Source organism: Megalopta genalis, chromosome 1, assembly GCF_051020955.1.
Source record: "Megalopta genalis isolate 19385.01 chromosome 1, iyMegGena1_principal, whole genome shotgun sequence".
NCBI classification, from domain to species: domain Eukaryota; kingdom Metazoa; phylum Arthropoda; class Insecta; order Hymenoptera; family Halictidae; genus Megalopta; species Megalopta genalis.
Window position 1 is genome coordinate 23,242,157 of NC_135013.1, and position 23,352 is coordinate 23,265,508.

Genomic DNA, 23,352 nt, shown 5'->3' on the forward strand with positions numbered 1-23,352 from the left:
AACGTATAAAATGCGCGATCCAGCCATCGACGTTGCACAGAAAAATGTCCTTCGGGTTATTTCAACGAACTCTCCGAGCTCGACGAGCACGTATAGACTTTCGCGAGTGCTTCCGGCGTATATTAATCATTTTTAAAGCGATATCCGTGCCTAAGGAAAAGATATAGCAGAGTGCACTTCCGTTTTAAAGGGCGAAATTCCCTCGTAAGTCATTCGAAAGAGTAATTGGTGGCCGTCGCGCAACCTCGACGTCAAGACGAACATCCAGGAGGAACGATCGGGCGAAATAGGAATATTTCTCTTTTACAGGTCGTTCGGAACGCGACCGTCAGCCAGAAACGGCAATCGTCTTCCCCATATAAGCTTCAACGGGCTAAAATTGTGTGGCACTCCGGTTACGCGGCCCGGGATAGAAGATATTACGGATTCGCGATAACGATAACCATTCCTGACGGGATATGTGTAGCGAGTACGAGATCGTGACTCTTGTTTTAATGGCGGCACTGAGCACCGCCGTCGACGGGTTAAAGGGTGTGTGTAATACGCGCGTATGCGTGTGTGTGCACGAGTGTATGTACGAGGAAGAGAGATACAGACAGAGCAGAGAACGCGGATGGTGGTTTAATCTAATGGAGCCGAGAGACCATGAAACCTGGTGATAAACTTACCCGTAGGCGGCCAGGGTTGGATCGTAGGGGTAGTAACCCGTGGCAGCAGGTTGAAGGGCGGCCGTGCCCCATGCAGCACCCATATCCGCCGTCATGCCCATCCCCGTCGTGTCCTTCAATCCGTACGGATTTCCCTGCAACGCGATCGACCGATTGATTATTATGGGCGAGGGTGAAAATTGTATAACCAGCCGCCCTCTAATTCGAAAAGTTACTTATCATCATCGCGTTCTACCGCATCCAGAGGGCTAACCTTCTCGTTGCCAGGAAATTCATTATCATACCATTATCGCATTCACCCTCGTTCCAATCAATTATGCCGTGTGCTCTTATATTTACAATCTTCATTCAACAATTAACCTACCGGGTACTAAAGCTGTCCGACATAATTGTTTTGTAAGCATTACAAGCGCGTGCTTCGATTAATTTCTGACTCGTTATAATCTCGATAACTTTAGAATGTAAAATGTAAATTGTTGAACCGGTCGTTTCGACCGATACGGTAAGTTTAGTGTTAAAATCTGAACATTTTGACACAAATAGATTGAATAGATAAATTTTAAAAAGATAAGTTTTTGGCTGATTATATATATATATAAGATGGAAAATTTTGTATCGTAATTCTTCGAATACTTTGCGTTGGAGACTGTAGTAGATTGTTATTATTATTATTGTTATTATATAATTATCTTATGTTGGATATTGTAGAAAATTTTCGTATTGAAATATTGGTTGATTGCACAATTAATCAGATAGGCTCCTGCGACGACTAAAAGTAAAGCTTCTCAAAAGTAAATTTCGTGCTGCGCTCAAATTTGTGGTTCGATGCTTTGATTTTCTACCTTTTTTAATTTTATTTACGATCGAGAACGTATAGAATATAGCTCGCTTGCAGTTACAAAAAAAAAAAAAGGAAATCGATCATGTGTTACCTACTACGCGATAAGTTTGTTTTCTTAAACATCTCCGGAATCTGGGCAAAAAGGTGTCCACCTTGCCGCAGTAGCTATTTGCGAATAAAAAGATTCTGTTAAGCGACTCTCGGTGTTAACGAACCGAAGTTTAAATAGCGCAGTAGTTCTATACAAACGTATCGGAGCATTGAAGTTAATGATTCCAGTGGTACACGCATTATTTACCAGGTTGTTAACAATATTCTACAGACGTAAACCAAACAATATCAATTGTACTTGTAACGAGCAGACGACAGATTCAGCCCCTGTCGTATAAAAGATGTTACTCGATTTACAACGAATTAACGTGTCTTCGAGTCTGCCGTCACTTCCCATTAGGAAAAATCGCGGGTTCGTGTAAAATTCAGCAGACCAGAGATATCTACGTGTCTATTTCGATTGTGTTTCCAAACAGAGGCGGGCCGAAAGTAACCTCGCAGGAGATGAGAACAGAATCGAGGACGTCACGCGACACGACGTGTGTCTTTCAACATGTTTTTGCGGCCGGCATCGTCGCGATCGGCGACAAAAATACTCGGTATTCCGGTGTTCTATTTAATTCCGTCGGATCGCGTGTCCGCGGCGCGGATTTCGCTAGAACACGATTCCGAACAACGGACAGAGGCCGACCGCGAACGACGACCGTCACCAAGAATGTAGCTCCTGCTGCGACATCGCCTAATCGTCTGCTAACACGATCCTACAGCTGTATCTACATCCTCCGCGGATATGTACAACGCGGGCCGCAAGAATGCGCGCCGTTTGTTTAGAATTCTACGCGCGCAAACGTTCTCGATACCTCCGCGCGTTCGTCGACAAGCGAAAAATCGCTGTCAGGAGACTTGCCAGCGAACAGTGTCGATAGTCGGCGGTGCGATCGCTCACAGAACCCTAGAACCGTCAGGCGAGTCTCGAATTCTGAAGAAATCTCGAAACATCTGCTCATGCGTATCAAGTGCTCGAAATTTGGCTGGCGAGGACTTACACGGCTGGCGGTTCCGCTAACCGTCGTATATTTCGTGGTGCGATTCCACCGTGCAGACAAAAATCAGGAACGTGGATTTTGGTTTTAAGTTACCGACGATTGAAGAGTTCTCTCATCCACGGACAATGGCGCGCCTAGATCAGCAAACTGCAGACACACTGTGCAAAAGATAGAGACCAAGAACTGGTTCATGCGGTGCTGCTCGTCATTTCAATCGTTAACCCCTTGCACACGAGTGCAACGCCCCGATGGTCTCTGAGACACCGCTAAAAATTGTTATAATATCGCGTTCCAAAATCATTTAAAAATCTGTCAAAAGTGTGACTGTTGTATGAGTCACAAAATTCAAGATGCACAAGTTATATAAAATGGAGATGCTGCAGTTCAGAAGAACTGCTTTGAATTTAGAGCTAAAATGCTTTGGATTTAGAGCTAAAATGTTTTGGATTTTGACTAAAACGCTTTGAATTTAGAGTGCGACTAGAGTGTTTCTTTGAAAAGTGTACAAGTTACTGCAATTATACCGAATATATTTGATGTTCTTTATATTTGATTTAAATATAACATTTTTATATATATAAGATATATAATTTAATCAAGAATATCAAAGCATATATCCTTTTTAACCAGTTAGCCAATTATACTGAATATATTTAATGTTCTTCATATTTGATTTAAATACGACACTTTTATAAAATATATAACTTAATCAAGAATATCAAAGCATATATGCTTTTTAACCAGTTAGCCGTGTTATGCCGAGTATACTCGTCAATGACAACCAACTGGTTATTAACTTGAAAACAAGGTACAACGAAACGGTTATTCACGATTTCACATAGCTGATCATTCCGTACACACAATGTTTCAAAACTGATGGCGCGATTTCACGTAACAAATATCGAGACCGCAGCGATTGCTGCAACATGGAGTACAACCAGGAAAAATGAAATTCTGTGATTCACGGATAAGGTTTACGAGTAATCAAGTTTAAATTGCCTTCGCTGGAAGTTAATGGTATGTGTAACGACCTGTACAATTTGTAAGACACAGTCCCACGCGATACGAGGTTGGCACAAGCGTTCCTCAAACCCGAACGCGTCCCTCGATTGCGGCGTCCCACTCTCAGCCGTGACGCAATTTATGCAAATACCCTGTCGAATTAAAATCGGTCGATCCATCATCTGAAACGACGATCTCTCGCGACCAGAACGCGCAACGGGGTCAGGAATGCGCGGATCAATCAAACCATCGCCGAATGACTGACGATTCGTTAATCGCGCTACACCCACGAGTCCTGGACCCAGGAAGAACAACAATCGACCATGTCGAACGCTGTCTTTGAGAGTCTTTTCCAGATTCGCTGCTAGACTTATATAAGATACTGAAAATCTATCAGAGATCATTCGATGCTGGTATCTTTAAGATTGCTACTTAAAAATCGTTCTTAATTCAATAGAATGTTATAGATTGCGAGGTCTGGGTTAGGTCACTGTGGTAACAAAAAAGTTTCATAGAAATAGGCTTTAGGCAAGCGAAGAGTTAACTCTGCGATGAGATACGACGTCTTTTAAACAGACTTGCCATAGTTTTCTATGCGAAAAAGTAGGTACATAACGATCGTTGCAAGAAGATCGCATAACCTTTTCTATAGTATAACCTTTTCTAATTGTATAAAGACATTACCGGTTATTGAATATGCACATCTGTAAAATAAAGTTATATATATATTCCACTTATTCCCTACACTTTGAACTGAATTTTTATTGAATATGCACATCTGTAAAATAAAGTTATATTTATATTCCACTTATTCCCTACACTCTGAACGGAATTTTTACATAATATAGAATAGTACTGCATAATCTGACTCAAACGAGCAGCAGTTCAAACCAGAATATTCATGGCAGTCGATGCAAAGTGGAAAGTTTAAATCCAAAAATGAAGTATGCTTAGCTACCGCGCAAACTTTCTCGGAGTCCGTTGCCAGAACAGCGGCCAAGGACGGATAGGAAGGTGCGAGAACTTGAAGAAAGATGTTTCGAATGCATGAGTGTATAAAATCTTGCAACTTTGTACAATATAGAATCTTGTTGGCACAAATTGTCCTGAGCGGCACTGCTGCGTCGGGAGGAAGAGCGCCGAAGCCACGCCCACTTAGCCATAACCAAGCCTATTCTTCTCTGTATCGAAACCCACGACCTATTCTGTTACATCCTACCACATTACTTTAGTTCTGATTAGACTTATTCTCGTTATTATTACTGTTACTGTTACAATCATTACTTATCATTGTTTACGTTATAAGTGGAATATAAATATAACTTTATTTTACAGATATACATATTCAGTAACCGGTAATGTCTTTGTACTATTAGAAAAGGTTATACTATAACGTGGTTACGATCTTCTTGCAACGATCGTTATGTACCTACTTTATCGCATAGAAAACTATGGCAAGTCTATTTAAAAGACGTCGCATCTCATCGCAGAGTTAACTCTTCGTTTGCCTAAAGCCTATTTCTATGAAGCTTTTTTATATTCTATACCAACATTATTTCATTATCTTCTCAGCGAACAACCGAGAACCTGCAACGCATTATTTCACACCTGGCTAATGCTCGAGCTCTGTTTTATCTTCGATCTCTGCCCTCGCCGCATCATGTTCGAAACTTTTCTTCGCCGCGTCATCTTCAAAATTTTGATCAAGAGCTTCCATATAAGCTTTGTATACAGGGCGTCTCAAAATTATTGTATAAGCGAGAAATGAGGGGTTCTTGAAGTCGTTCGAAGTAACTTTTTCCTCTGCGAAAATGCAATCCGCGGCTTCGTTTACGAGTTATCAACGAAAAATAGTGACCAATGAGAGGCGAGATCAACTGGCGCGAGACGACCGAGCTAATAAGCGCAACTGGGCTTCGTGCGCTCGTTGATTGGGCCGCCTCGCGCCAGTGGAGCTCGCCTCCCATTGGCCAGTGTTTTTTGTTAATAACTCGTAAACAAAGCCGTGGATTGCATTTTCGCTAAGGAAACACTTGCTTCAAATGACCTCAGGATTACCCTATTTCCAGATTGCGAGACGTTTTTGGGACACCCTGTATATACGTCATTTTCCCTCAAATCTTCAGATTTCTGTCACAGATTTATTCACGTCATCCACGCTCGCAGAATTCGTTCATAAAAACAAAAGCAGTTTAAAAGAGCACTTTGAAATACTTCGTTCGGGACAAGAACGCATCATATTTATAGAAATCTCTCTCTCACTCGAACACAACATACTCCATCAAGCATCTACTGTACAAGTTCCCAGAAAAATCAGTCATCGCAGCAGAATTCGGAGCAGTCGTTCACTTTCCATTCTTTTGTCTGCGTGGGACCTCCCCGGAGGCGGAGGGTGGCTCTCTCCGAAGGACACTTTCGCTGACGAGCATCAGGGTAAAAGGAGCATCGCAGGAGAGTCGGTTGCTAACGAGGGAACGCAGACAGAGCTCAGTCTCGGCCGGATGTGCAGGCCGTGGCGTCGCGCCGAGTCAGTCGATGTTTCGAGGTGTCGCTACAAAGCGCATCGAAAGACGTCGTGCCGGGCTCGGCGCGGGGCGGAAGAGAGACCGGCCCCCGAGGAAAAAAGAGAGAAAGGCGAGGCGCGAAAAGCTGCGCAAGGCGGTGCGGCGCACGGTGGGGCATTTATCTCGAGGACGCGGTAAGAAAGATTTTCCGGCTGAAATGTGGCATTTATCTCCAACCTTTCTTATATTGTATAATCAAAATCTCTTTAACTAATGCAATAGCGCCTAGAAGCAGTCAATTTTTTCTCAACAAAAAGGTAAAAGTTTAGCCTTTAAAATGTGACCAAAACGAACACTACATCTCTCAAAAAATAATTAAAAAAATGAAATAAAAATTGAATATATTTAATCAGACGTGACTCTAGACTTAATTTAAATTGTCACTCATCGCTTAATTCAAATGAATAAAGTAATAATAATAAAAAAAATAATAAATTGAAGCTGCATGGTCGTGTTCGAAATGAACAAATGGTACAAAAAATAATAGCATATGTGGACATATATATATGTGGACATCATAGCTATACCAGGTGTGGACAAATTTTTGATCACTACGGCGACCTGTCTTTCTAAATTATAGGCGGCGGTCTACCAACATCATAAGTGTTAAGTGATCATAAGAAAAGTATTAATTTAAAGCGAAAAAAAGTTAAAATTCAAAATAAACATAGATAATATCAGACAGGCGGGCGACTAGGAATAGTTACACGGTCGACGCTTTGGCCATCCCTGACCTATACACGTTCAATTAACGATTAACGAACGTATCTTTCATTATGGGGATATTTTTATAAAATGACTTTTTTCTGCGTTTTCCGGGTAAATGCCCCACTGTGCGACGCGTCGGCAGCGTGCCCTCGCTGGCTAATGGTAGCACAATGGGATATTATTAGAGCGGAGGCTTAGAGGCGTTTGGCGCCAGGAAGTTTCGCATTACAAAGATCGGCGTCGACTGCGGCCTCTTCTCCGGTGCCCCTCGACTCTTAATTCCCACCGGGGCCCAGCTCTTTGGCTCGGTTTCCGAATAACCCCCTCCTCGCTGTCCCCTCGGTTTTCTCCTCCTTTTTTCTTCTATTATTTTTCGTTTTCGTCTTGCCCATGCGTTTTCGGTTGCAGCAGGGGACAGAGAGAGAGAGACAGAGACAGAGACCGAGAGAGAGAGAGAGAGAGAGAGAGAGGCAGTGAGAGAGAGAGAGAGAAGGACAGAGACAGACACAGAGAGAGTTAGAGAGAGAGAGAGAGAGAGAGAGAGAGAGAGAGAGAGCATCGTCCTCTTTTTCTGACTTCCGATTCCTCTTCGCCGAGTGCCCTTTGCTCGGCAGCGACTTTAATGGCGAGCCACGGGTGGTCCAGCGTCGACGCCTCGGACTATTGTTACGACTGCAGAACGCGGCTCGGTCAGCAGCCGATTATGCGAGCCGGGGTGCATTAAGGTAGCAATAAGCGTGCGCATCGTGCTTTCTCAGCAAACTGACCCTCCCCGATGCGATGAACCTTCGTGCCACGGGATTGGCCCGGTCACTGACGAATTTTTGCTGGGAGTGTTTCTAACTATCAACCGAGATCTTCCGAGCTTTGACTTCGAGGCACAATGAGATTTCGAAAACACGTTGCGGAAGGCACTTATGGGACGCCGAGTTGTGTGCTAGCTAATAGAGAATTTGTTCTCGGCCATGTGGATTGCTGTCAGCAGATGTAAATAACGAAATAATGGTTGAACTTTGCCCGAGATTCTGGGTTCGTTGAATTCAAATTTAATTCAATTCCCGAACCGAAGTGGTACTGGTTAATATTTCAACTAATTATTATAATACTTCTAAATTAATAATATTATAATATTATAATAATAATATTAATATTATAATGTTGTAATAATAATATTAATATTATAATATTATAATACTTCTAAATCAAATACTACTAAATCAACTAATTATTATAATACTAGCGATATTAATGTCCGCTTCCCAAAATTAACCATTTCATAAAATATATAATTTAATCAAGAATATCAAAGTACATGTATCCTCTTCAACGCCTCTTATTTATCCTCTTTTTTTAACGATCATACTCGTCATGAAGAAATGGTTAATACATAGACTGCGAGTCCGGATACAAAATAGAAAGATCCCGCATCATTTTCATGAAAAAGGGATTAAATGGAAAACAAATTCTTCCCGTTGCAGGATGGATGGCGAGTATATCGTTGATCGAACCCGGAAAAAAGGGTTCAGCGATGAAATCTAAAACGTTGCGCGATAGAGAATATCCAAAGACGGTTTCGTGCCAAGGTACAGCTGCAGACTAACCGCCCTCGGTGCCTTCGACGTGGAAAACGTCTCCAGAAAAAAAATAGGAAAGTCCCAAGTGGACGTGCGCAAAGCGCATCCTCGCATTTCGTTCCACTTATTTTCTTCGCCAGAAAATATACAACCGTCCCAAACCTTCAAGGGTCTCCGGAAGAGAAGGCAGAAACGTTCCCAAAATCGAAAATATCGCTTGCACCATCATTTTCAAATTTTAACAACGTTTTTCTCCTTGTTCCGAATTTCAGCCGTACGTGCAGAAAATTTACAATCCAGTCGTTGGCACATGATAGGGTCGAGCGGTTTCGTGATCGAACGTCGAAATAAAAATGCGCACGATAAAAATGTGTGCGATCACGATTAAAAACTGATACCCGGGATTATCGATCGATCGTGACACGCAGCACAGGTTCGGAACCGCATTTTCGTGTGGCAGGTACCGAGCATGGTTCTGCGAACGCGATCGCGGGGAAGCATTTGTTGCAATCAGGGGATTCGAGTTTCCGTAAATTGTCGTGACGCTATCGGTCGGCGACGCGTTTTTGTCGCAGCGCAGGACGTCACACCGTACAATATCAATCGGCAGAGATGTCGCGACTGATTATTGGACGGGCACGTGCACGAGCCGGGCCCGTATCGGCGGATCAGGCTCGCTCTGTGACCGGCACGCACGCCGTCGGATACGTGACGACACGCGAAATTATTAAACGAGTAGGTGGACTCGTATCAATTCGATTAACCGTAGATTCGTGGGCGAATAACCGCTCTCTCTCTCTCTCTCTCTCTCTCTCTCTTTCTCTCTCTCTCTCTCTCTCTCTCTCTCTCTCTCTCTTTCTCTCTCTCTCTCTCTCTCTCTCTCTCTCTCTTTTCAAATAGAACGATACCGCTCGGTCATCTCCCCCCCTTCCCTTTCTTCGTGTCAGGCTCTTTCTTTCTTTTTTTTGCACAGCGGAACGATTCGACACTCGCGACGCCGCGATCGTTATTTCGCGTGGATGCTCGTGGAGGGGTGCGAAACCTTCGGTTAGGGGAGGGGGTGACTGCAGTCGCGATACTTGCGCGGATGTTTCGAATTTTAGCTTCGCACTGCGAATTTTTCTGAAACAATACGGATTTTTAGAAGTTAGAAGCGATAGGCGATTCCCGCGATTTGGCGAATCAAGAATGTTATCTGACAGTGGAATGCCAAATTAATCCTTAAATGATAGCACGCCTTGTATTAAAAATGCTTCACAATTAACACTTACGCTATCTCAACCTATTCTTTTACCGAACATAAATTTCATAATAATTAAAGTGTAAATAAATAGATAAAATGGGAATAAGTACGGGAGAGTGGGAGTGCCGCTCGAAACGATCGTATAATACAGCGAAGCGTCAGAAATCGAAAGCAGATTGGCAAGTAGTCAGATCGGAAAAGAGCGAACGATTTTCCCGAAGGAAACGATCTAGGAAACGTGAGCAAACTCGATTGGTGAGAATGGCGAAGGTACTCGACGCCATCTAAAAATATTGTAAGTTTACCGAAATAGTAGATTAATGTTACAATATTCAAACATTTGAAAGAAGTTGAAGTTCGAGTGTAGAGAAAATCAGTGTGCAGAAAATATGGATAGGGTCATGGGTCACACACACACACACACACACGAGAGACCACAAAGGACATTGAACGGTTAAGTCAATTGTATAGATTCACTGGATGAATATCATAAAATTTCCACTTCATTTGCGAGCTCTAAATCAGATACGACAGAATTCGAAGCTTTATCTTTCTACTCCATTTATATTTAATCGCGTGCTCTTCTGTCGTTTCATTATTCATTAACTGAATCTTCCCATTTTAAATATTATATACATATAGCTTATAGTTTATATATAAATAGTTATATAGTTATATTGTTATAGTTATAGTTATATAGTTATATAGTTTATATATATATATATATATATTATATATATTATATTATATTATATATTATATATAGCTTATCGCGAATTTCCTATATTGCGTATATTTATCGCAGTAACAAAATGGAACATAGTTCACTTATCCATGTAAGAGCTGGATTCTCAAAATCCACGACGATAATTATTGTTTCTTTTCTACGTGATTAAATTTTACGATTTTTCCAACAGTTCTCTAAGCAACAGAAAAGGACTCGCGAAGTTCTGCTCTCTGGCGCATTCCAGGTATGAAACAGTGCATCACAGAATTTTCTCCAATCTTCAGTTGCAAATTCCGATCGTGAGCAAATGAAAAATACAACAAAATTTCAAAGTGACATATATTGTACAGATTCAAGTAACAAGTTGGCGAGTCATTCTCAGTAAAAATCTGCTGGACCTTTTCTTTTCCGAAATTGCCGTAGACATTATTGTTCATTTACAGGAAAGAACAGCCAACGATGGCAAACGTAGGGACCGCGCGTTTAAAGGGTTAATTAACGTGTTCGTATCGTGGAGCGAGATCCACCCGTAAGACGGTACTGCAGCCGGTTCTCGGGGAAAGTTGGCCGTGCATTTCTGGAAAATAATTCTAAACAAGCGGCCGAGTTTCCCCGAGGCGGGCCTGGCCGTGGATGCTCAATTAGTATGCGCAGCCGCGGCGGAAAGTTTCGGCGAACAAACACTTCGGAAACTCTCGGGCGGAAAAGTCGTTCCGCGCGGCTCGATCCACGGACAGCGACAAAAGACAGAGAGTCCTGGTTGAAGTTGACCGAGTAGAAAGGCGAAGGGGATCGTCACGCGAGACCTCCGCTTCAGGGCGAAAGTTTGAAGCTTCGGCCGCCAGTTGTCCCGTAATAATTTAATTAACGTCGTCCCCGAGAGGGGGTGAGTATCGACGCAGGCGATGATGAAGCCGTAGAGAGCACTCTCGCGCGGACGCCGCGCCGCTCGTCGGAAAACCATAGTTCTTGAGATCGCCGAAAAGAATCGAGAGAGAGAGAGAGAGAGAGAGAGAGAAAGAGAAAGACGAAGAGAGAGAGATAAAGAAACAAAGAGAGAAAGACGAAGAGAAAGATAAAAAGACAAAGAGAGAAAGAGAGAGATAAAGAGAGAAAGACAAAGAAAGAGAGAGAGAGAGAGAGAGACAATGAGAGAAAGCGGAAGATAGGAGTGGTTCTTCGAAAAAAGAGAGAGAAAGAGAGAGAGGAAGAGAGAAAGCGGAAGAGGGGGGAGGTTCTTCGAAGGGAGAGAGAGGGAGAGGAAGAGACAAAGAGAGAAAGCGGGAGAGAGGAGTGATTCTTCGAAAAAAGAGAGAGGAAGAGAGAAAGCGGAAGAGAGAGATAAAAAGACAAAGAGAGAAAGACAAAGAGAGAAAGAGAGAGATAAAGAGAGAAAGAGAGAGAGAAAGAGGGAAAGAGAGAGAGAAAGAGAGAAAGACAGAGAAAGAGGGAGAGAGAGAGAGAGACAATGAGAGAAAGCGGAAGAGAGGAGTGGTTCTTCGAAGGGAGAGAGAGAGACAAAGAGAGAAAGCGGGCGAGAGGAGTGATTCTTCGAAAAGAGAGAGGGTGGGGAGTTTTTGTTATTTATTCGGCCGGTTGGGCTTTTCGTTGAACAAGGACCACCGTGCTAGCCTTAAAGAGCCTCCGCCTTTTTATTGGTCTCTTTATCGTTCTCCCCCGCTATCTCTCGCGCCACCCACTTCATTCAATGCTAATCCGATTCTTATTATATTATAATGCTCGTCGAAACGACGGCGCCGCCGCTCGAATCGTCGGAAGCACGTGCTTCCTATTTAACGATCCGCAGCCGGGCACAAAGGGTCGCGGGGAGCGGCAACAATTCACGAGTGAGAAAACCTGGGTGGGGGGTGGCGTCGAGAACCTTCGCCATTCTCACCAATCGAGTTTGCTCACGTTTCTTAGATCGTTTCCTTCGGGAAAATCGTTCGCTCTTTTCCGATCTGACTACTTGCCAATCTGCTTCGATTTCTGACGCTTCTCTGTATTATACGATCGCTTCGAGCGGCACTCCCACTCTCTCCCGTACTTGTTCTCACTTAATCTATTTATTTACACTTTAATTATTATGAAATTTATGTTAGGTAAAAGAATAGGTTGAGATAGCTAATAGATAGATAATTGTGAAGAATTGTGTCACTGAGTGGAAAAAATAAATGTACCATCATGTACCACAATAAATATTCTACTCTTATAATGTTTAAGTGATCTAAAATTACATAATTACATTCTGATCATCTTTGCGGTACAATAATGCTTCTAATAGCGTAAATAATTTTTTCTATCATCTACAGTACATAGTAGTCTGGTAAACGAGATCCCGTGGCAAAAATCCAATTTTTGAGTTTCTGGATTTAGAAGAATTTTTGTTTGCTACAAAGATGGTATCTTGTTAGAGTTTCAGAACCTTAATATATTCCTCCTTTTACATTATTATATAATGAATAGTACTAATTTGAAGACCAGGTTATGCAAATGAATATAATTACATTATATTTTGATGCTTGCTGATAAGTATATTTCAATTATTTAATTGTATCTTAACTCTAAGAGAGGGCTTCTCAAAAAAATGTTAGACAAATTCAACGATCAACTTACTAAACCTTGACATAACCTTGAACCTTGGAACAATGCTGAAATAATTGTAGCCACATAAAATGAATTTCCAGGCCACTGTGCAATGAAAAGAGTTTCTATTTGCATTGCATAAGAAGTGTGCTATGCTATCATTTTGTAGAAAATGGAATAAGAGGAGAAAGTTAGAGCATGGGCTTGGAATCGAGTGTCTCTGCTCAGCACTATTGAATGATTTCATTTGGTAATTACTCCCTAATTCACGCTTAGATTGAAGAGGTGATATGATTATCCGAGCCTTGCGGCTCGTTTTTATAGTTGTTGACAATCGATAACTATAAAAACGAGCCGCAACGCTCGAATAATCGTATCTCCTCTTCCCAAAGTTTTGTGTACAATCTGAGCGTCAGCTGGGGAGAATTTACTTAGTTTTTGTTTGAAGAAAGGTGGAGAAAGGTTCCGAAAGGTTCCGAAAGGTGGAGAAAGGTTTCGAAAGGTTCCGATCAGGGTTGAAGAACGTCATTGGCGGCTGAACATCTGCGACGATAGAAATGGAAATAGCCATTCGTTATCAGCCGCAACAACATTTTATTTCACTTTGCAGCTAATATATATATCTCGGCGACGATAAGATTACGTTATATTCGATAGACGTTACTAATAACTTCACCCTCGCCGATAAGATTAGTTCGCGCGGCGAGTGACGCGTGCGACAACTATGTTCGCACGATTGCGCGCAGCTTTCCGATCGACCGTGCGCGTACTTTGGACCCCGGTTTCCAAATTCGTGACGTTACATTTTTAGCAACGTCTCGAACGCGTCGGCTCTTACAGTGTTCGCAGAGAAAACAGACGAACGCATCAAAAATTTTCTCGAAGCTTCGAGGGGTTGAAATAATGAAACGGCGTTCGGAACTCTGTTTTGATAGGAAGATCCGGCTAGGGTGGCTCGTCAAAATTCTCAAAATTCCCAGTGACCAGACGCTTATGACATTCCAATGTGGCTGGTCGCGCGGTCACCGCGGCGGATCGTCGCGTGCACGAAATTGCAGGACGGCCGCTGAAATTCCTCGAAGGGCTGGCCGGTCGCCTGCAATTTATTGCGATAAAGGTGCAAAGCTATGACGTTCGACGCACCGTCTCACGACAAATGGCATTCCTCGAGTGTCGATAGCCTAACCCTGGTCAACTAATAACCCCGACCAGGGCGCGACTCTGGAATTTTTTTGCCCTAACCCCAGAACCTTCTACAGGATACGAATCTCTAGATACAACAATATTCGTACCCTAACATTAACCTCTTGCACTGCCATTTTTCTTGCGCAGCTCCGTTGATTCTCGCTCTCGTTTATAATAAATATTCATAATAAATTCAATAATTATAATATAATATAATAATTAAAATATTCATAATAATTTCATATAATAAATTCTTAAACGAGACAGATAACTTACGATTATTAGAATTTTATTTCGAACAGCATGTATGCTTTGTAGGTCCTGTTTCAAATCTTCCGAACAAGTCTGACACGATATTGTACAACAAGGGGTTAATTTCTACCCCTAATGATGGGCAGAGTAGGGTTTTATGTAAGCCGTTCATTAAGACATTTGAGCAAGTCTTGCACCATTTAGAATTCTATGGGCAACTACATTTCAGCCCTTACTTAAGATTCGAGCCCTCGAAGAACGCGATACAGGTACACTACGGTTCAAAAGTATCCGGACACGCGCATATTTGCGAGTCTCGCCGAAATGGCGTACAGATATTTTCTCTTTATTTGTTCATTATTATGTTTCTCGAACACTTTATTGTTATAGAGCAACGTGTCCAATATTTATTAAGAGACTATATTGATAAAATTTTTATAGTAAAACTGTGCCCAAACTGTATTGCGAAATATTATATTATATTATTATTTAGTTATTATATTTAGTTATTATATTTTATATTTTAGATCTAGTTATATTTACTATATTTAGACTTACTAGATTTAGATTTTATTGTACTATATTTTAGATGATATAATTATTTCTCATATCATTTTACGCGTTTTGATCAGATATATACGTTCATTTGAATAAGCTTGAATTTGTCGACATTGGCAATTTAAAACTGTGGATCGAATTAGGTAAAAATATTGACGCGAGCTTTTAAAACTTTCAAGAACTGTAACTGTAACTTGAAAACAATCCAATATAAGCTTATCGTCTGTACAAAAATAAACCATTTTATTAATAATCAGTTACTAATAATCATTTCACTAACTTCATTTGAAAAATTATTAAACTTCACAAGTTAAGCATATCACCTGTCAGCATTTATATTAGATGTTCGGTAGTGTACGTATCGTACAGATTTTCGGGTAAGTTGGTCTCCCATTTAACTTGAACGAATACTACAAAATTCACTGTATCCAGATGCGGCAATATTTCAACATGAAATGTAGGCGCACGATAAATACGAATTTTCTTTCTCTTCTAACAAATGATCACAATCGAAAAAATTCTGATCACTGTAACTGAAGATAATGCAAAGACGAGAGGTTACAGAAGAGCAGAAAAATTTCCGTGCGAGTCGCGTTGCAAACCTTTCACAATTCACAATCCAACCGCAGCAATATTCCACCCGTCGCACAGAAAGAAAAGCCAGAACTCCTAGAGAACTAATGAAATCTAGCGATCGCTTTTCCAGCGACGAGGCGCAATCTACGAATAAATCGCGGGGGCATATTTCCTTAAGAGCGCATCGCCGAAGAGTCGAGCAGCCGAACGGAAGAGGAGTGCATCCAAGCGGATCCATATTGTAGCGCGTTTTCAAATGTTCCGTATACATAAGTCCTGAGCCCGAAACGCTATCATCCCCGAGCAAGGTTCGCGCGACTTGCTCGGGCCCGCTCCAATATATCAGGTTCACCGTTGCGTTTATACGCAGGATGCTAGTCGCCGTGCGCAACGAGCATTACCTCGGCTCAGCCAGACGGCAGAACGATCCTCGGGGAAAATAAAGATCGGCGTGCGCGACGCGGCCCGTATTTACCGGCGTCGCGTTTACATATATTAAGGTCCGGGGAAGCTCTCTGCTCTCTCGGCTCGGCTCCGCTCCGCTCTGCTCCGCGCCGCTCCGCGCCGCGCGGCGTGTTACTTCTTTCCCGCCGCGCCCCAGCGGTGTCGGAGCGGAGTCGGAGCGGAGCCGGAGCGGAGCCGAAGCGGAGTCCCGTGTAGGCACATTGTATCGCATGCGAGCCGCGCGTAACTGCCAATTATAAGAGCGTAAACGGTCCGCGATTAAGAGTGCTACGTGTGTTACGCTTATCAATGGCCCGTAAAGTAACGCATTTCGCGATATCGAGGATCGGAATGCCCCGCGAACCCGGGCTCTTTCCCGTGGAACCGAGTCATGCGAGCCAACCTGGATCCGCAGATACTTCTCGCGACACGCCAGCTACGTTTAATAGCAGACCTGGAAATCTTTACCGGCCTTGTAACCAGATAACTCGCCGAAAAGACGACGCTTCGCTGAGATAACTAGTGCTCCGATCGATTCCGATTCGATCCGCGAGCTTTATTATTTGTTTTCACGTTTTTCCTGGATCAACCTGTTTACCGGGTGTGACGCAATATTTCAGAAATTATACGGGACGGAGATGTGCTAATCTCTCTTTCTCTCTCTCTCTCTCTCTCTCTCTCAATATAGCTGCGAAAGAAATCATAGCGCGACGAATTAACTCTTTGGGGCACAGTATTTCAGAAAATAAAATAAGATAAATCACATAATAATAATATATATATATGTAATATATTATTATTATGTGATTTATCTTATATATTTATATATTATTATTATGTGATTTATCTTATTTTATTTTCTGAAATACTGTGCCCCAAAGAATTAATTAATATATTATTAATATATTATATATATATAATATATATAATAATATATTATATATACACATAATAATAATCACATAATAATATAAAAACTTAAAAAAATAATAATAATTCAATTCAATTTGTTATTATAGAGTGGGGCACAAATAGTCCTACCGTGTCACTATTGGAATATTTCGAGAGGGATCTAAAAATGTCTCACCATGCATTACCATGCCTCAAAAATGTGGGACATGTTTAATCCCACCGTGTCCCAAAGAGTTAACGCAAAAACGCGAGGACACGAAAATTTTGGAAATGATAAAATATGCTAGCAAGATAATCACGTTGTTCGAGCATGCTTCCGTTGCTCACGCGAACATCAAGATCGTACATTACAAACTTGAACATTCGTTTCGGTGGAATCTTGTTTAGAATAACAGCCATGTTATCTGGATCGATCTCAGATCAAGAAGTCGAGTGCCCTTCGTGGTTGGTATCTAACAGAAGAATTCGACGAAGTCGGTGAACGCCAGATTCATTTATCGAATCTCTATTTTACCACAAATTCGAACGAGTCATAGTTGCAGCTCTTGGAAAATCGCGACAAACTTAACTTCTCGACTGTCGTGTCACCAATATGTAGGTGGCGGAGTTATTTACTTAGATTTAAAAATTAATTTGCTCGTAAATCTATTACATCCGCTTAATTTTATTAGGTTCCATAGTGCGTAAAATTTTGAAAGTGTAATCGATGCCATACTGCTTAACTTCTCAATTGAAATTTCATGAAATAAAATGCTTTGATTTCATGCTATTTTTGAGGCGGTCGGCAAGGTAGTCGAAGCACGATATAGAGGAACGATTTCGCAGAAATTGATGTAACTAATGCCGAGGATTGCAAAAGGTTAGCACAAGCTAGACTTTGCCGATAAAGCGAAGATTATGCTACCGATAGTACTGCAAAAAATTCAGTCCTGTGCGTAGATTATAGTTCAGTCCTGTGTGCGTAGATTTTCAGCGAACAGATGTTGACACGGCGGTGCTGAGAAGAATGGTGAGAACGTGATTGTTCACAGAATTCCGGGATTGGCTGGGAAGTTTCGTTGAATGTCGCAGAAATAGCCGCGCGTTTTTGGATCGAAGCGCAATTTTTCGCCAGCTTCTGCACCGTTCCGCGTCGCCTCGGTTCCCGCTCGCAGGCAACGGTTTATGAATGACATTATCGCGGGACATTGACATAATGGGCGTACCGTGTGTCACAAAATATCCCGACGGCAATTAAACACCGGCGTTGAAAACGCAGTCAACCCGCGGAACGAACTGTGAAATGGCAGAAATTAAGCCGGGCATTAAATCTGCATTCCTTCGGTCCGCGCGGCCTGCCGCTCTCGTTCTCCGTTCGCGATAAATCGCCGATCTAAATTAATTTGTCGAATCGATACGTTGCGTCGAGAGCGTCAACCGAACTTCCCGCTCTGTCTCGTTTAGAAAAATTAATCGTTCTCGAAAAACATTTCTCTCGCGATGAATTATGAGGTGCGGCTACTTCAAGCATGAGGGAACTGGAGTTCGTTATTTAACAACTAAGCACCGTGAAATAGTGCCTCGAAAATCGTTTAGGATTTATAAGGGAAATATACTCGCGATTCAATTCTGTTCTATTCAATTTCGATTCAGCATCGATCGATTATGCTGTTCCGTTATTATCCGATCGGGGATTCCTCTCGTTTAAAGCTAAATCTGCTAAACGCGATTTCCAACGATGGTTACGTATGACTAATTGTAAGCTAATGTAGAAATCTGTACGAGAACATCGGCGTAATATCGAATCCTATAAAATATTCAACTGGAACTGAATTCTTCAACCGGTTTCACGCGCACGAATCGACTAGAATATCAAGCGAGTCAAACAAGAGAAATATTCGGATTCGCACCTATATTGATAAATGAACCCGTTCCGATATATGAAGATTGCAATACACTAATTAAAACAGACCGTTTAATTCTAGACTGCCCGAAATACAATGTTCTTCGTCGTAAACACAAGTTATAACCACGTTAAAAGAAAACCTCGTCGGCAAGATACACAACCGACTGGGATTCATTAAAGGAACGACATTAATCGACAAAATATAATGAAGAATCTCTCGGTTAACTAATAATACCGTATTGCGGATGCGGCGTATAATACTACTATGTATAAAAAGAAAGAAAGAAATATTCGAATAGTAATAATGCGAGTTCGATTAAAACAGTTACGAATAGCTGTGTTCAAGTATCATTATTAGAAGCACTTTTGTTTATGACCTGAACAAATAATTATTATATATAACTATTATATATATATATATACTATTATTATTATTATACTATTATACTATATATTATATATACTTCTACTATTATTATAACTATTATATATATATATATATATATATATATATATATATATATATATAATTATTATATATATATATATATATATATATATATAATAATAATAGTAGAAGTATATATAATATATAGTATAATAGTATAATATAATAGAGTATTAATATTAATATATATTATATATAATATATTAATAGTTAATATATATATTAGTTATAAAATAAAATATATATATATTATATTGTATAACTATTTCACGAATCGCAATTATGAATCACAAATTCCAAGAGTCAATCGGCGATCAAACATTTTCTAGAAACACGATGTTCGTGAAACGATTGTCCTCGAAGCAAGAGCGTTCGACAGACAGGGATCGAAGACAATGAGCGGCGATAAGAGGCCGCAGTATCGGTCGTTATCGACGCGAACAGCACTGATTATGTCGGCGAGATCAAACGTCCGGTTGTCACCGAGAAGCGACGTGTCGCGGGAAAAAATGTATGCGGACATTATCGACAGATCGGCGAGACACGACGATAACTTTCTAACTCGAGGATCGATGTTAAGTAATATGCTGTACGAGAAACGCGAAGAGAAATTTTCATGTCTCCCGCGACAGAGTGAGTCACGATCCGCATGCGATGTTATCGGCGAACGCGTTCATTTGTCGGCCGACCGCATAATTTTGGCCAATCGAGTGTGCCGCGGCGTTATCACGAAAGACGACGGCCGATTGGCTGGCAGCGCCTCGATCGCCACGAAATTCGCCCGGATATCTCCGGCCGTCCGATACTTCATTGAACTCTGCTCACCTCACGCTATTACCTTGTCCTATTTATGAGCAGCTGCCTGTCCCGTTAATTAAATCGCGCCGCGGAAGAGTGCTCGGATAAGGAACCAGAAGTTTTGGTACAGAGATAACGATTCGGGGCCTCGAGCGTGATTCGCGAAACCTCTCCGATGGGAACTCCAATATTTATTACAGCCGGTAATACGAATTTTTTTTTGCTTCACGTTTCGACACGGTTTAGCCGGTACGTTGGCAATTTTATCCGACTTTGTGCTGCTGCAATTAATAATGTATGCCGTAGTCGACTCGTTGAAGATATAACACAGATACGTTTGCCAATGTTGCTAATTTATTTCATTTCACTCGTTCATGTCGAAAACGCATAAACTGCGGAGTTTAATTAATTGCAAATGTCCGAGTGATAGAAAAAAAACGCTGGAACCTGTAGACAACATTATGAGCTAATTAAATAACTGCTCATTTAACCATTCATTTTAGTAATTTTGACTATCGGTCTCAGAGGTGGGCACAGCGAATTTTTAATTCGTATTCCGATTCAGGTGTGGTCTCCCGTTTCGTCTCAATTAATTTCAAGCCAATGTTGCAATCGAAATTACAAGGTTTCTGATATTTTCTTCGCTGATAGACGAATCGGCGTCTCTCAAAGGGCAACCAATTAGTCTAATTATGTCAATAAACTCAAATTTAATGGGCTGCGCGTTCCGTTCGCTCGGCCGGCCACCTAGAATTCTCGAATCGGGACAATGATATTAATGATGCTAATAACGCGCCTGCGGCTGTTTCTCGGATGATGAATTTCGTAGAGAACCGGAAACTAAATTGCATTATCATGCGATCAAACAAAATATCATTGCAAAAGAAATACGAAACAAGCAATTGAAACTCTGAACGATCAGTCACTGGTTTTTAGTTCTGTCTCGTAGCGTACGAACAATTATTTTTAACAATGTTCAATGAAAACAGCTTCAGAAAATTGAAAATTGCGTAATCCAGATTGCAAAACCGTGTAATAATTCGTATCATTATGGTTTTGAAAAGATCAGAACGAAAGGCAAATTTATATGGTCGATTATAATTTTCCTAGCGAGTAAATTGCACATTTTATACATTTATAGCACTTGCGACTTTTTGAAACTCATGCGAGTATGTAACAATGGTTAAAAAATTTTGCAGTGGTAGCAGCTGATAGAACCTCTAACAGAGGGAATATATTATATATAATATATTAATTTTCCACTGCAGTTGTTTTAAATTAGTCTACAAAAACTTGTATTTGCATAAACATGCGGAAACTACTTACGAGTAAAGTAAAGTGCACTTGCCTTAAATATATAATTGTGAATTTTTTGAAATACCATCAACTGTTTTCATTAAATTTCAATTTTCACTAAACTACATGCAGTCGCGTCGGAAAGTATGTTGATTTTTACATGTTAACTTAATGTTAATTTTTTAAAAACTGAACAATGACTGAAATACTTCCTTTTAATTTCGCTATTACTTGGAACAACAAACAAAAATAAAATACACGTATTTAACATTTTTTATCTGAGGCTATAAGGCAAATGTAAAAAATGTGTCTTGTAGATCTCGGTAATTTATATGCGTACGGAAAATTTCGTCGAAATCGGTTGACAGAAAGTCAAGCTGAAAGATGTGAAAATCTGCAAATTTCTTATTGTTTTTGGACGGTGTAAAAAATCGTGAAAAAACTACGATTTTCGCGATCTTTAATTGCTCGTTACTCGTAACAACGTCGACCGATTTCGATGAAATATTCAGCATGCATACAAGTTACCGAGATCTGCAGAACGCATTTTTTAAATTTTCACATAAAAAAGATTAAAAAAGTTTTGTACTCTTCTTTGTCAACCCAAGTAATCACAAGATTTAGAAAAGTATTTCAGTCATTGTAGTTTTAAAAAAGTCATTCATACATTCTAGTTTTAAACAAGTTATCGTGTTTTAAACGGTGTCAACATACTTCCCGACGCGTCCGTAATTTCCACTAAAAATTGCAAAATTCGGGAATGCCACAGTCGTATCGATATCAAAGCATTCGAGATACTCTTCGGGCCGGCGCGTTTCGCGGAAACGAACCGATTCGCGCGAAACCAGCACGGCGCAGCGCGTGTTCGGAGCCGAAAAAAGCCGGAAACAATAAACAATAAAAAAAAAAGTCAAACACGGCACGGTGTCTCGTTTATCTGCGCTCGGTTTCGAGCTGACCTTTCACTTCGGCCAGGATTAATGCGGTTATCGTTCGCGGCGGGCACAACACGCGCGAGATCGCTAACGGGAAGGAAAAGCTCTCTTGCTGCTGCACCGTGCTGCACCGCGCTGCATCGCGCCGGGGGAATAAATGCAGAATTTAATTATCGGAGGCCCTCTTTCTCCTCGCGCACTCTAAGTCGCTTCGAGTGGCTCGCAACAACATCTGGCGGACCGTGTGTTTTCCCAGCGACCTTTTTATCGTTTCTACCTCCCGGTGGCCGAGTTATCCACGCTCGAGCGCAGATATAAATTGGCCGAAATGGCGCGATACGATCGTGCTCTTGCGCCTCTATTCCTATATGTCTACGTCAGCCGAGCGTTATCAGCGTATCGTCGATGTAACTCTGATTAAGCAACATTTCGCTCGACGAGCTCCCTCTTCTCTCCTCGTCCAAGACGAAACGGAAGGAAAGTACGTAAACTTTTACCCCGTTTCCTTCGGCACCGCTTCGGTCCGCTTTTTAATTCGAGCCGATAAACACCCGGAATACCGAGGGAAATCGCTGTCGATCGCGCGTGTTTCACCGAGCGAGCGATATAATGTGCCCGGTAAATCGGCGGACTCCGCGTCCAATGAAAAATCTTGTCGCGACATGTGTCCAATTTGGATTAATTACGGAGATATGTAAATCCGGGAACGCTGGAACATGTTCGGACCGTATGAATGCAGATTGAATTTTTACTAGGGAATCATGTAAATAATGTCCGCCCCGTGTGGTGGCTAAATTAATTACGCTCGCGATCAACGAGATCAGGTGGGGGCCTGCTGTGAAAAATGTCTCGAGCAACCTGCAATGAAAATAGAACTTGCTGCGTGCAGGATAGGTTTCTGACGTCAACTGATTGTAGGAACGTTTTCAAAAGTGTTTAATGGATCTTTCATTCTTTACGGTGCAGCAAGATCGTTGATGTATCCTTAAGGAAATCTCTTTTCGATCTGGAAAATGAAGCGACTTCGATGCAAAGCTTTCCAAGATTAATTTG

General features: G+C 41.4%; 1 protein-coding gene across 7 annotated transcripts in view; it reads right to left on the reverse strand.

Annotated features, from left to right (window-relative positions):
- Positions 1 to 23,352, reverse strand: part of LOC117221505 (homeobox protein caupolican) — a 195,389-nt gene that overhangs the window by 59,515 nt on the left and 112,522 nt on the right. For all 7 annotated transcript variants that reach the window (XM_076523315.1, XM_076523306.1, XM_076523301.1 and 4 more), the window contains exon 3: positions 669 to 802. In XM_076523315.1, coding sequence (XP_076379430.1) covers positions 669 to 802 — 134 coding nt within the window. The remainder of the gene's footprint in view (positions 1 to 668; positions 803 to 23,352) is intronic.